The sequence below is a fragment of the Scylla paramamosain genome, chromosome 34 (genome assembly GCF_035594125.1).
Source record: "Scylla paramamosain isolate STU-SP2022 chromosome 34, ASM3559412v1, whole genome shotgun sequence".
In the NCBI taxonomy this organism is placed as follows: Eukaryota; Metazoa; Arthropoda; class Malacostraca; order Decapoda; family Portunidae; genus Scylla; species Scylla paramamosain.
Window position 1 is genome coordinate 3,995,806 of NC_087184.1, and position 14,195 is coordinate 4,010,000.

At 39.5% G+C, this 14,195-nt stretch overlaps 1 protein-coding gene across 1 annotated transcript in view; it reads right to left on the bottom strand.

The window, feature by feature from the left end:
• Window positions 1-3,599: 3,599 nt before the first annotated feature.
• LOC135090056 (ATP-binding cassette sub-family D member 2-like) overlaps window positions 3,600-14,195 on the bottom strand; it is a 50,097-nt gene continuing 39,501 nt past the window's right edge. The window contains exons 9-11 of the mRNA XM_063986312.1: window positions 13,285-13,410; window positions 11,408-11,558; window positions 3,600-10,920 (exon numbers count right to left, since the gene is read on the bottom strand). Coding sequence (XP_063842382.1) covers window positions 10,831-10,920; window positions 11,408-11,558; window positions 13,285-13,410 — 367 coding nt within the window. The 3' untranslated portion in view covers window positions 3,600-10,830. The remainder of the gene's footprint in view (window positions 10,921-11,407; window positions 11,559-13,284; window positions 13,411-14,195) is intronic.

The window sequence follows — 14,195 nt, forward strand, 5'->3', positions numbered from 1 at the left end:
AGCTTTGGATCGAAAATTAGGATAGAGAAAGTAGGAGGGAACAGAAAAGGGGCTACTGTCAGTTGCCTCAGACACCTGAGTTTCAGTGAGGAAAAGAAGATGAGGTATAGAAGAGGAGAGGTGGTGTTCTACAGATTGAAAATTAGATCTCAGACCACGAATGTTGCAGAAGTTAATGAAGAAAAAGTTGAGGGGGGGGGTGTCAAGACACTTAGAGTCGTCGACAGAAAGGCAGTCCGACCTGGGGACATTTATGGTTTCCTCCCCAGATGGGGACTCCGAGGTTGGTGTAGGAGTAGCCATAATAATTTTGAAATTTTTGAGTGAAGGTTGTGTGTTATTAGGTGCTTGTAGTTTTGTGTGGAGAAAGAGAGTTGTCTTTAGAGGGCAGGCTGTGACTGCCCCCTTGTGTTGTGAGACACAAAGGGAAACGTTCAGTGAGGTCACAGCTGGGTTTAATGATAAGTTCACAGCACCCACTGAACAGTGCTTTAGACCTCGCTGGGAGTAATTATCGTTTCGGCAGGTGTCTACTGCCTCCTGCTGGAACTGTATGGAGAGACGAATGAAAAGATAATTAAGGCTGTGAAGGGGTTCCTGGAAAAAAATGTGATGTACTGGATGAAGGAATTAATGGTGTGAAAAAGTGCCTGTTTTATGTTTGTTGTTGTTGTTTTGTTTTGTTTTTTCCTACGGGAATTGCCAATACAAAGGCCTGTATTTTACATACTGCTTATGGTCGACCATAGCTAACCTTCATGGCTAACAGAGTTTGTGACCGTCAGTCTTATGGCAATCAGAAGTCGTCTGTCATATTTGTCATCGTCTGGAGCTAGAACGCACGCTCACAATTCGCCAACATTATTTTCTGGGATTTAAATTGTTTTAACTCCACATTACGACTTTTGGAGAAGTTGGACAGCGTATCTAATCAAAATAAAAATGATATATATATATATATAGGAGAAGGGTAGGACCAACAGCTCGACAACACGCAGGCCGCTCGAGGCAAAGTTTAGAAAAACTTATCGTACTGCTCCCGGCAATTATTTATAATAATACTTTATTGCCTCAAAGAAGGATATTATTTACACATAGCTACTAATATTTATTGTTTTATTCATAATAATAATAATAAAAAAAAAAAAAAACAGTTGCGGATCATGTTATGGTACATACAGCCATATTATCATGACAGACTTCTAACGATCATAAGGAGCGGTAAGACAGAGTGAACCCTGTAATAGCATTTTATGACCGATAATAGGAATTTATCAACGACGATATTAGTTTAAGACAGAGTCGTGTCTAAAATGCGCCATTTTGTTTCGGTATGACTGACGGACTTAGCAGTAACATTATAAATTTACACCATTTTCGCCCATCCATCCTTTTCCATGGAAATGTACAAAAGCACCCGGTGGGAATTTTATTTCAGGTTTAGTTTTGCGCTTCAAGATTAAGGTACTTTATTCATTGTACTGGTATATCACCATCTCAGTTGTCTGGTGCTCACTGACCTAAACTTCACCACAGATGGTTTGGTAACTAGTTTGTGTGTCGTCTTATACCACCATTATAAGCTAAAAAACACTAAATTCACTCCGAAATTAATTTTTAGGCTAGAAAATGCTTACTAATATATATATATATATATATATATATATATATATATATATATATATATATATATATATATATATATATATATATATATATATATATACACACATAAATACAAATCGGCCGCAGAAACCCGCAATATACTGGGGAGTCCGCGATATAAATTTACCTACATATATTAGCCAGAAAAATCCGCGATGTACTGAGGATGCGATAGGTGAACCCGTGAGTCGAGGGAATACTGTATTTCAAAAGTCTGAGTGACAGTACATTTCATTTTGTGTATAATGGCACGTGTTAAGTCTCGCTGAGATTACATTTAATGAGCGAAAATTCCTTGTAATAGACTTACTATAGATCATAGTAAGTTCAATACGATCGCGTTTGTTGTGGTCTTGTACTATGTCGTGGCAAGCTTAAAACATTAAACGCAGGAAGAAATGGAAAGAAAGGAGTTTGTTATAAGTGGTACATTTAGAGACACCACACCCAGCAAGGCTTATCTTCAATTTGATAGCCTTGTGAGCATTTCATAGAGCAAACTGCCCACCCCACGGGAAGCCGCGTGGCGAGCAGTTTGGGAACGCCTGCACACATTCTGGGGAAAGTCCCCACACATTCTGCGCACGTGCAAGCAGTCTCCCCACGTGATTGGCCGCCGCCTCCTCATCAGCTAACCTAACCTTAACCTTAACATAACTACTCTGTAACCTAACTACCTTGTACCAAATTACTAGATATGGCCTCTTATTTATTATAACACATTATTTCGGCTAGGTTAGGTAAAGTTAGGTTTAGGTTGGTCAGGTTAGATTGGTTAGTTAGGTTAGATTTAGTTAGGTTAGGTAAGATTAGGTTAGTTAGGTTATTTAGTACGACAATGTAGGCTATAAAAGTTAACATACCTTCTTTGTGCTCTCATTCAGGAAGGATTAGTCTGTTGTGCGTCCCTCACAGACAAACCTAAATAAACCCGCAAGGGCCCCTGGACACCGGATCCATGTGACTTGGTAAGTCTGGAACAGTGATGATTGCCACAAATCCTGCTGGCAGACAGCGACATACTGCGGATAGTGTAGAGACGGACAGGTCTGAATCTTTCGGCTACGTTACAGTAATGTCTTCGATTTCGCTGAGACCAGAATAACTGGGTTAAAACTGCAGAAAACTGGTTACATATTTTTATTTCCTTATCTTTCATCCCCCCCTCCCAACCTCGTGGTATGCATACGCAGAAGAAATCTGCAGGCTCGTTCATATAAGCATTGTTGGCTCATATTACTTACCAACAAATTTCAACTTGATCAGCTTCTTAGTTCATGAGTTGCGGTGATGCACTGGTGCAACTCAGGGTAAATCCAGTTCATGATTTTGCATTTATGAAGGGTAAACAAGTACCAAGACAATATTGAGAAACATTGTAAGATATACCCTTCCCTTTTTGTACATCACCCATCACCTGCTCCAAGAAGTTATGAAATCTGTATCATATAAAAATGCGTCAAGCAAGATCTTGGAAGCAAGTTTTGTTGTCATCTGCCCCGGTGTTCCAGAGATAAGCTTCCGTGCCATGCCGGCCGCTCGACAGACACATGCAAGAACCCCCACAAAACTAAATAATAATTAACAATGATGATGATGATGATGATGATAACAATAATAATAATAATAATAATAATGATAATAATAATAAGCTAATTATTATCACCGTTTTATAAAGTACGTATTATCATCATAATCATATAGATCATTGTCAGCTTCATCCTTTTAATCCTAAAATAACTAAATTTATCACACTTGACAACAATTGTTATAATAATAATAATAATAATAATAATAATAATAATAATAATAATATTATTATTATTATTATTATTATTATTATTATTATTATTATTATATCATTATCATAACCCTAAAATAACTCAATTTATTGCACTTGACAAAAAAAGATAAGGAGTAAAGAAAAGTATAAGCAATATTTTTTTTTATTAATATCATCTGTAGTAATTAAGATAACATGATAGTATATTACAGAAGCTGCTTAACAGGCCCACCACAGGGCTAATCACTTCAAAGACCCATTATAGGTGTGCACCTGTAACTACTTAATGGGTCATTGCAAGATAATGCATGGTAACAGGCCCATTACCGGTGTCATAGGTAGCACTCTGCACAAGTAATGGATAGGTAACACGTGTCCCTTCACAGTCACACATCAACACTGCTCAAGAATTACACCAAGGAGACTAAACAAGATGGTCTTCCTATTACCATGCAAATTATACACTCTGTCTGCAGACACCAAAAGATCACATGAATTGGAGCCACTCAAGCTACACTTTAGGTTAGGTTAGACCAGATTACATATGTTAAGTAAAGTTGGACAAAGTTTGGTTAAGTTAAATTGGACAGGGTAAGAGATGGTTTTGTTTGGTTTGGTTAGGTTAAACTAGGTTATGCCAGGTTAGGTTAAGCTAGGGTAAGTTAAACAAGGTTTAAGGTTTGATTATATTAGGTTAGGTTAGGATAGGACAGGTTTGGTTAAGATGGACAAGGTTTGGGAAGGTTTGATTATGTTAGGATAGGTTAGGAGAGGTAAAGTAAGCAAGCTAATTCAATCCAATACAAGGGGGGCATGAAATCTGCCCAAAAAATCACTGTTTAAAACATGTGATGAAATTATTTCACAAAAACAATCTTTTATAAAAAAAAATTTAGGTGGGGACATGCAGGACTGTCTGAAGCAGAATAGTGTCATGCAAAACAATCTGAGAACTATGGACTTATCCTAACCAAACTGTACTCAAGTATAGCTATCTTCATGCAGTCCAGGTAAATCAATCTACAAACACACAAAATTGATAACACATACTTGTGCATTCCCAAAAATCGGTAGGTAAAAAGGTGTTAAATACACTTGGCACCACAAATGCACAAAAATCCATTAGGGCACTGCACAGCATGAGCGTGTAACATTCTGAGACAAGGCAAAAAGGTACTACCATCCATAGACTGACATTTTTGACATGACTGAAACATCACCTGAGTAACCACCTCCTGTGTACCCTGCACACCCTCTCCTCCTTCCAAGGTGTGCTGCATCTGAAAGTCTAACAGGCTCACACACATGCACACATCCAAACAGGGGAAATGGTGTTGTCAACAGAAGTTTGCACTTGCAGCCTGGCAGTCTTGTAACCGCAAATGTGATAGGCTATTAAAAAAAAAAAAAAAAAAATGCAGTTTTTTCATCATTGGTCTTTGGTATTATAAAACTAAGTGTATGAAATACAGTCAAATATTTATGTGGAATATCTTGATACAGCAAAAAGATTAGCAATATACAAAATACGCAAATGAATTACCTAAATAGTCATACAAGCAATGAATACAAAGAGCACAACACACACACACACACACACACACACACACACACACACACACACACACACACACACACACACACACACACACACACACACACACACACACTACTTACCACTAGTTGCTTCACTCCTAACTCTTACAAATATTCAATAGTTAGACTGTTATCCTCTTCTTTGGGTTGCTCCTGTTAGGGGTCACAACAGTAGATCATGTCCCCACCTGACTTTTCCTCTGTTAAATCCATCACTTACAAGTATTCCTTTACAACTCTATAAACCTTCTCATTTATCTTCCTCTTCCACCAGCCTAGAGGATTCAACTCAAACATCCTCCTCCTCACTTACTCCTTTCCACTCCTCTCCTCTACACACACACACACACACACACACACACACACACACACACACACACACACACACACACACACACACACACACACACACACACAGAGTTTGCATTCTTCTCCCCATTTATCCTTCCTCTTTACACTGCCAAACTATCTCAATCCTACCACTCTATCTTTGTCCCCAAAATAATATATGTACATGTGTCATCCCACTAATATGCTCATTTCTATTTTTTCTCTTCTTCCAGCATTCTCATTACAAATAAAAATGCAGAATATTTACTTCTGCTACCTGCAACTCAGTCCATTATGCTGCTACAAAACCCTGCCCAGCTCCAGGTGCAAACTTTGGTGGAGGAGACAGTAGTTCATCCAGACAGAGAAGTCCCTCCCCCTCCACTCTTGAGGCTCATGACTGGTGACTGCATGGGATACAATACATTCAATGGGCTGATGCTGAGTGGAAGGGGGCAAGATCAGGTACTACTACCAAGATGATGTCTACAGCCTCTTGCTACATAACACAGGTGGACATCTGGGAAAATCTGCCATCACTGCTGCCAAAATTAAGGGAAACTTTTCACCCAGACTACAGGCCTACTGTTCTCTTTTCTACTAAACATTTTGGGGAGCAGCAATCAAGCAGATCTATTTTCCCATTTTTGTGTAATACACCAGCCTCCTTCACAAGTACAAACAAATATATATTATGTATAAACTTAATAAGAAAAAAATGGGATGGGATGACACTGCTACTGACATGCTCTCACTCACTGATCAACTTATTCCTACCTTACTCCATCTTCTGTCCTTTCTTCTTTCTGTTATATTCATTTTATTTCTACCAGAACTTATATTCAACTCTAAAATAAAAGACTGCTGTTATTTGGATAGTATAGCACAGTTTTTGGTCAAAATACACCATTAGTTTCCCATGTTTCAAAACAAAGTGGGAATGCATACACCAATCAGTAAGTGATAGCATCAGTCAGTGGCAGTAATACTATATTCCCAAGTCCTCAGGTGACTAAATTAGTGTGCAGTGTACAGTGAAACATGTCATGGAACATAAACACTACTTCTTGAGGTACTAAATGTACATACACACAATATTTTATTGCCTTTACAAAAAAATGAAAATAAAAATTAATAAACTAAGCTGAGCCTCACAGATCTGCAATGCCCTTATGCATGCTTTTGATTGAGTATACAGAAACACAAGTGATTAAGAAAATAGACTAATAAAATACTCTATAGTGTCAGCTATACTATAAGATTAAATGTGACAAGTTTGCCCAGTAAAAATTAATGAAAGGTTAATCTCACAGCCACACTTCATTCTAGAGAGACAAAGATGAATAAAAGAAGTAAAGGACAGGAATAGCTGGAGAAGATTCATGTGCACTGCCAGTCACACACAGGCAAGCAGTGAAAGAATAACATACCTTGTTCATGTACATTATATCCCCACTTCCTATGTTACCTCACCCCCTCCATAATGGAAGCTTTCTGTCAACACACACACACACACACACACACACACACACACACACACACACACACACACACATCATCATCAACATAACCTTACTCTATGAACATATGCAATGAGCTGTTCTATATACACATAATGATCTGTATATTTCAAACTGCATTTTCCTGCCAATGCAGGAGGATGTGATACTTTCTTATTATCTGTGGATCTTGCCGATTCTATATATTGCTAACTGGTCCTATTTCACACAGTGCATCCACTGCAAGGACAAGTTTCTATAGAAAGGAACAAACAGTACTTGAGCTCAATAACTTTGGTATGATTTGTTGCAGCCCTGCTACAAAGACAGCATGAAGCACAGCAAAGCAATACTTGCCATCCTGCAGTGTCAAGAGATTCCTGTGTGCTTCACATTTCTGCAGTCCAGTGTGGCAGAAACACTACACTGTCAAAATGCTGTCAATTCCATAACATTCCTTTCTCAGTGACAGTTATCACAAAGTCTAGTTCCTTTCTAGGTGTTAATAAATAGATAACCATAATCTGTAGAACCTTCATACACCACTAACATATCACATCAATAAAAGTTTGTTTCAAAGGGCATGTAATACACATTGGTTTTTCAAACCAGTTACTCCTATCTTTTGATCAAACTAATACTTGGTAACTTCTTTACCTTCTTATACACATCAACACCTTTCCCACCTATGTGCAAAGACATTTTCAAAGCTTTTACTCACTATGAAAAGAGGTGATCCAGGATTTCCTTACTGTTTCCTCAGAACACTGAAAGGCACCAGCACAAACCTGACCTGCCTGATAAAACTAAAGAAATTCTCATGAACCAGTGAGGCACATGACATTTTGGTGCAAACATTAATTCTCAGGTATGTTTGTAGTTAATATCAATGATTTTATGTGATACTTTATGAGAAGCACAATGGTAAACTTGGTCACATGTACTTCTGTATCAAGTTTTGTTTGCACTCCTACACTGGCCACCCATGAAGTGATGTAGCAAGGATGGACATCAGACATTCCAGTGTTTCTCACTGTTCAAAGATGTAAGGAAGCAAGACTAGAAAAGGCCACAGTCAAGAGTATGCTGAGCTGTTTCTTAATATGAAGGAACTGTTCACAAGGCATCTGTTATTGCAAATTCTTCACCTAATCAGCACTTTCATATGAAGGGTTCAAGGTAACTGAGGGAATATGTCAGAATGAAACATATGGGCAGCTGGCAAACAAAAAAAAACTATCTGCAAACTAGCTTGCTATATAACCACATCATAAATCCATCATCTGGACTTGCTGTGGTCACAACAGCTGCAATATGTTCATGTTCCAGGAGCTGCACTGTGTATGTGAACTTGCCTTTCAGTCTCTTTATTTTCTTGAGTCTTGTTTTCAAGCTGTACTCTTGTGAGATGGCTGACTGCCATCCTCAGAAGCCTTATTATAGCTGGCCTGTTATGGATACATGGTGTTTGGGCAATGACTGAATAATTAACAGATTATAAGCCTATTTGCTGCTGCCTCAAAACCCAAACAGTTCTCCTTGAGCAGGGGTTTCTAGGAATACCCAACTCTAGTGTCTTCTTCCTCTTCCCTATGATATTTCCCTTTCTCCCCATTCCCCTGACCTCATGCCCAGTGACTCCTTCCTGTTTCCTAATGTAAAGGTCAAGCTAAAAAAAAATAATGATCTGATGGCATTGAGGAGACTTAAGTACAAATGTGCACTGCACCAAACATTTCCCCAAATAGTCCACAGGTGACCAAGACAGAGGGTGAAGCTAAGTGTGCTGCACTACTTGCAGGTGAGGGGATCATAATTAGAGCTTCAAATGAAGTCTTGTTCAACAATCAAGTAATACATCACACTCACTGCTTAGTGTCTTCCTTGAATTTTAGCTCCTCTGATTTGCTGATAGCGTTATTACAAAGCCTGACAACTGACACATTCTCAGCATGTATGGGGGTTGAAGAACCAGAGAATACACTTAACACAGTGGGAATACAGGCACCAAACTATTTGGCTATTATCCATGAATGTACATCTCAGGCACTGCATGGGTACAGTCTGGAAATTCCTGGATCACATTCTGTACTGACACCTCAACATAATTATCTAGAAGCAACAAGAAGAAAAGAAAGAAACTAAAATTCATAACAAAAATAATAATAATAATAATAGAAATTAAATATCTCAAATATATCTGATAAAATTTGAAATTCACACGGTATCATTATGCTATAAAAAATATATACATATGGATGTTGATGATATATAATATATAAATGAAATTATAAAATTATATGTATATAAAGTGTACAAACAGAAACTAAAAAAATGCAGATATACCAGTGATATGTGAAATATATAAAGACTAATTATTTAAATGTAATTGTATGGTGCTTTGTCAGCAGTACAGTGCTGCCAGCAGCCAAGAAACTATGAAGTCAAGGCATAATTGAGAAAGTCTTCAGCCACTCCACTCCTCCAATGTTGTGTCCACACCTCAGGTCACTACACAACATGGCAAGACTTTGGAAGTTAACAATACAGAGAAATCATCTCACAGGGAAAGTGGAGGCTGCTAACATTCATTATTCTTCCCTTAAATGTAAAGGTTTGTGTCCCTCCATCCATCCCCTTTCTAGCTTTATACCCCAACATGTAAGCTGCAGTCTTTGGCCCTTGCTTCAATACCCACAGACACACCACCACTGCACCAGCTCCTTTAGATCCATCTGCTTGCATAACACTGAGACGCTCACCTGGACCAGCCTTACTGCTTCCACTAACTGTGCATGTGTGTGGTGATGAGTCAGTCATGACTGGTCAAACATCACTTAGACTTGGTGATCATTTGGCATGATCGGAAATTTGTCAGACTCAGTTACTCTGGGTGTTTTGTCAGGGGTTCAATTCCTAATGATGCAACATTTAAAGTGAATCTGTTGTACCTTCAAATAATTTTTTTCAGTTTCTTTGTTGCTTTAAAGGTGGCATAACACAGAATCTAATCAGTCTAATGACAACACCAACTGCAAACTTGCTGCATGGAAAACAAAATGGTTTGCTAGGTTGTGTTCCTCTTGACAGAGGCCAAGAGAAGTGGAGGCCCTTTTAGGTTTAATACATTAGTTTAGGCTATGTTAATAATCCTGTAGGGGTTATTCATAATGCTTATTTATTTTGTCTTGTCTGATTTAGGAAGAAGCAGACACACCAAGTGATGTAGCCCTCAATGCATGCACGGGCAAAGCAAGCCGAACCACTGGTTTGGATAAGGATCTGTCTTATTATGCCAAAGTAACCATTCTGCTGCACCAGTTTGGCAGGCATTCGAAGTTCCCTCTCACATTCAATCTGGACTAATGGGGTTGTCTGATCATCAGCTGCTGGTAGCTTGGTGATGTGCCTGTACTTTTATTAGTCTTCTTTACTAATTTCTGTTCTATTTACTCTACTGTCCATTAAATTCAGTCCACGCTCCATCCCTATATAAAACTAATGCTAATAAACTTTTAATATTAGATAATCTCAAGACCATACCTCAGGAGTGAAGGAGGCCAAGAGGCAGGTGCATGATAAAAGGGAAAGAGACAAAGCAATTAAGAGATAATCTGCTGTTGGAATCTCAAGGCTGTGAACTGTCTGGTATTGCTGCACTCACATAGACACACGTATATATTTTCTTCTCTACAAAACAATGCAGAGGAACTTGCTATGCTAAACTTTGGACAAGAGTTAATATTCAACAATATAACACTTTCTGACAGTATGTTACTATTATAACATACAATTCCAACAATTCCCAGCGTATCAAAAAACTCTGATAAAAACACTGTACAAGACTGGCAATCTGTACAATCCCCATCAGGATCTTGACTAGAACAACTGGCCAGGGAGATAAGCCAAGCACAGAGAGGGTGGTCATCTCTGCTCAAGTCTTTGGGTTTGCTTCCCTTAGTCTGACAAGGCAGTGTCACTGGCTACATCAGGGATAGTTCCCTCCTCCACCAGCAGGGAGTCCTCACCCAGGATGCTGCACAGCTCCTGCAGAACAAACAAAGCACACCAGTTGTAAAAAGTTTTAATCTATGCACCAAACCTGCCATTTCGCTAAAGACAGATGGCCAACACAAAGCAAGGCATCTACATACAAATATTCACCAGGATTTCTTCACAACTTAACATTCAGAACCTTTACAACAGAAGAATGTTGGATGTCTAAGCTCGTGCAGGGAGGCTGGTAAAGACAGTGTAGCTGATGAACAAGGCAGACACATGTGAGCATTTTTTTTTCTTGATATAAGATACATAAGAGGGACATTGGCCTATGACAACAAAAAAAGAACAATAAAAAAAGGGCCACTTAGATGCCAGTCGCTAAAGAAAAGTCAAAAAGGATCATCCAAAGTTGTAGGATAACCATATATGGAACCTTTCAGAATCATGATCAATAAATTATGGGATCATACCAGCTACAGAAAACAAGATGATTCAAAGTAAACACATGATCTGCAAGACACACAATTCTTACCTTTAGTCTCTCCATCTTGGTGGGAATATCAGACAACAGAGTCTCCAGGTGGTGTTTCTCGTCCTTCAGGCTGAGCCGCTTGTCAGAGTCCAGATGGTCAAACTTCCACCCGCCCTCACCATCAAACTGTAGCACATGGGTGTGGAACTTCCTGCAGCAACACAACACAACACCCGGTTACCTACTAACCCATGATGCCAGGCACTTGTGGCATGGCAGACAATGTGTGCAGTGTTCTACAGCACACAGTAATGCCATCGTAAGTATTTAAGATGCCTTCCTATAATCCCTGTACTACATATAGAGGAATGTCTCCATACAGATGCACTGTGATGGCAGATGCTACTTGAGAGACTGAGTGTCAATCTGTCATGACCTTGGGAGTAATCATATAAAACACATTTTGCGACTACAAGAATAGATTTGAAAGCTTTCTTTTAGCTGGAACTGTTAAAAGCCTACAGACATCATGGATTCAACACATTTTCAAATGAATAAGTATGTTTATATACCAGGCTGGCAATCCTACACAGGGTGGCCCTGACAAAGCACCATGCACTCAAACACACATTATTCACACTCTTGGCCCAATTTGACCCACCAAATAAATAAGTAAATTAGATAAAAGACTTTGAGGCTAGTATCACTCACTGTATATTGCATTGCATGTATGCACTCAACAAAAACCTTTCAAGATATCAAGAGACAATTAAAATGAAAGTCTCTGTACAGTAAAATCCCTCTTATCCGGCATCAACGGGACCGCTGACATGCCAGATACTTGAATATTGCCGGATACTTGAATAGAAGTGAAATGATGTCCACAATCACCACCCTACACTCACGCATCTACCATAACAAAGATCAGCTGATCGCCGTGCCGTGCGTCGCCACCCGCGCTGCCACCTCACACTCACCAACACACAGTTGTAGCATTGTGCCTGTAATTGTGACTCCTTCTGATCTTTTCAAGCTGAACCACTCGTATAACACTTTGTCCATCATTTCACCACGATGATACTGCAGTGTGTGACGATTTTCCGCTGCCTTTGGGGTGTCGGTGGCTTTCATGTAATCCCGCAACTTTTTCGTTTGGGATTTAATGTCATAAATAGTTGATGAGCCCACACCATATTCCGCCATTAGTTGCTGTCTGCTTTCACCTCTCTCTAATCGTCGACAAATGTCTACCTTCTGCTTAAGTGTAAGCACAACACACTTCCTCTTTTCTACAACTTTAGGCATGATGGCGATAAACAGCGCACACGCGGGACTGAGTCACTGAGTAAACACAGTGCAGTGGGCCGTGGATGGCGCGAAGCAGCGCGCTCTGGTGGCGAGGGGACAAAGTATGCCTCACGCGGGAATTTTAATCGATTTTATGAGTACACATTGATTTTTTATTGATTTTAAGGCTCGGGGAAAAATGTGCCAGATACTTGAAGCTGCCGGATACTCGAATGCTGGATGAGAGGGATTTTACTGTATATCAAAAGAAACATAATCACTGCACAGACAGACTGCAACATTCACCCTCATCAGTACCATGAAGATCTGCCAGTAAACTCCCCAGTGAACACCTAGTTAACTCTCAAACAAACACCTTTCCCTCCCAGTAAACTTCCAAAACAAACACCTTTCTCTCCCTGTAAACTTCCAAAATAAACACCTTTCCCTCCCAGTAAACTTCCAAACACCTTTCCCTTCCAGTAAACTTCCAGACAAACACCTTTCCCAGCAAACCTCCCAAAACACTTTTCCCTCCCAGTAAACTTTCCAGAACACTTCTCCCATTCTCACATGTGTCTGGGAGAGATGCTCAACTTTATAATAGCAAGCCTTCAGTACTTTCTTGGGCAGAGTGAGGTGAGGCTTACCACAGTGTCGGTCGGTGGGTGATGGTGAGCAGGGTGATGCCTTGGTCCTTGGCCGACTGGTACATGTGGCCCTCCACATCGATGCTCACAGCACTGGTACACTCGTCCAGTAGGGCATACCGTGGCCTGGAGCACAGCAGGGGATGTGTTAGTTGCAGCTTTTTAGTCTCACGATGCAGATTTAGATTTATTTCTGACACTGTTATGAGATTGCATTGCTTGAGGTGGTTTTTGTCAAGATTACAGCATGAAAAACATGTTACCTTAATCCTTTCACTCCCATGACAGATTTAATTCTATTTCACATATCATTACAAGATTGTTTAAGGTGATTTTTTTGTCATGATAATGGCATGAAAAGTCACCTCTAGTTAGCCATACATTACCATTATAACTCCATTTATTTATCTGGTTTTATTTATTTTTCATCTATCTTGTTTTACTTTAGATAGCAGCTAGGCAACACATTAACAGAAAGATACCAATGTGTGTGTGTGTGTGTGTGTGTGTGTGTGTGTGTGTGTGTGTGTGTGTGTGTGTGTGTGTGTGTGTGTGTGTGTGTGTGTGTGTGTGTGTGTGTGTGTGTGTGTGTGTGTGTGTGTGTGTGTGTGTGTGTGTGTGTGTGTGTGTGTGTGTGTGTGTGTGTGTGTGTTTACCTAGTTGTGCATTATGCTTGTGCTATTCCATCTCCATATCTTTTAATATCCAACTTAGCCTTGAATCTATGTATATTTTATGCATTTACTATCTTCTCATTCAGACTGTTCCATACATTAATACTACTTTTTGACATCTCTTCTACAAGCACTCTTCTTCAGCCTCTTTGCATGTCCTCTAGTATCCCAAACCATCAAGTCACTCCAGTCCTCCCTCTCCACTCCCTTATATGCCTTATATACCACAATCAGGTC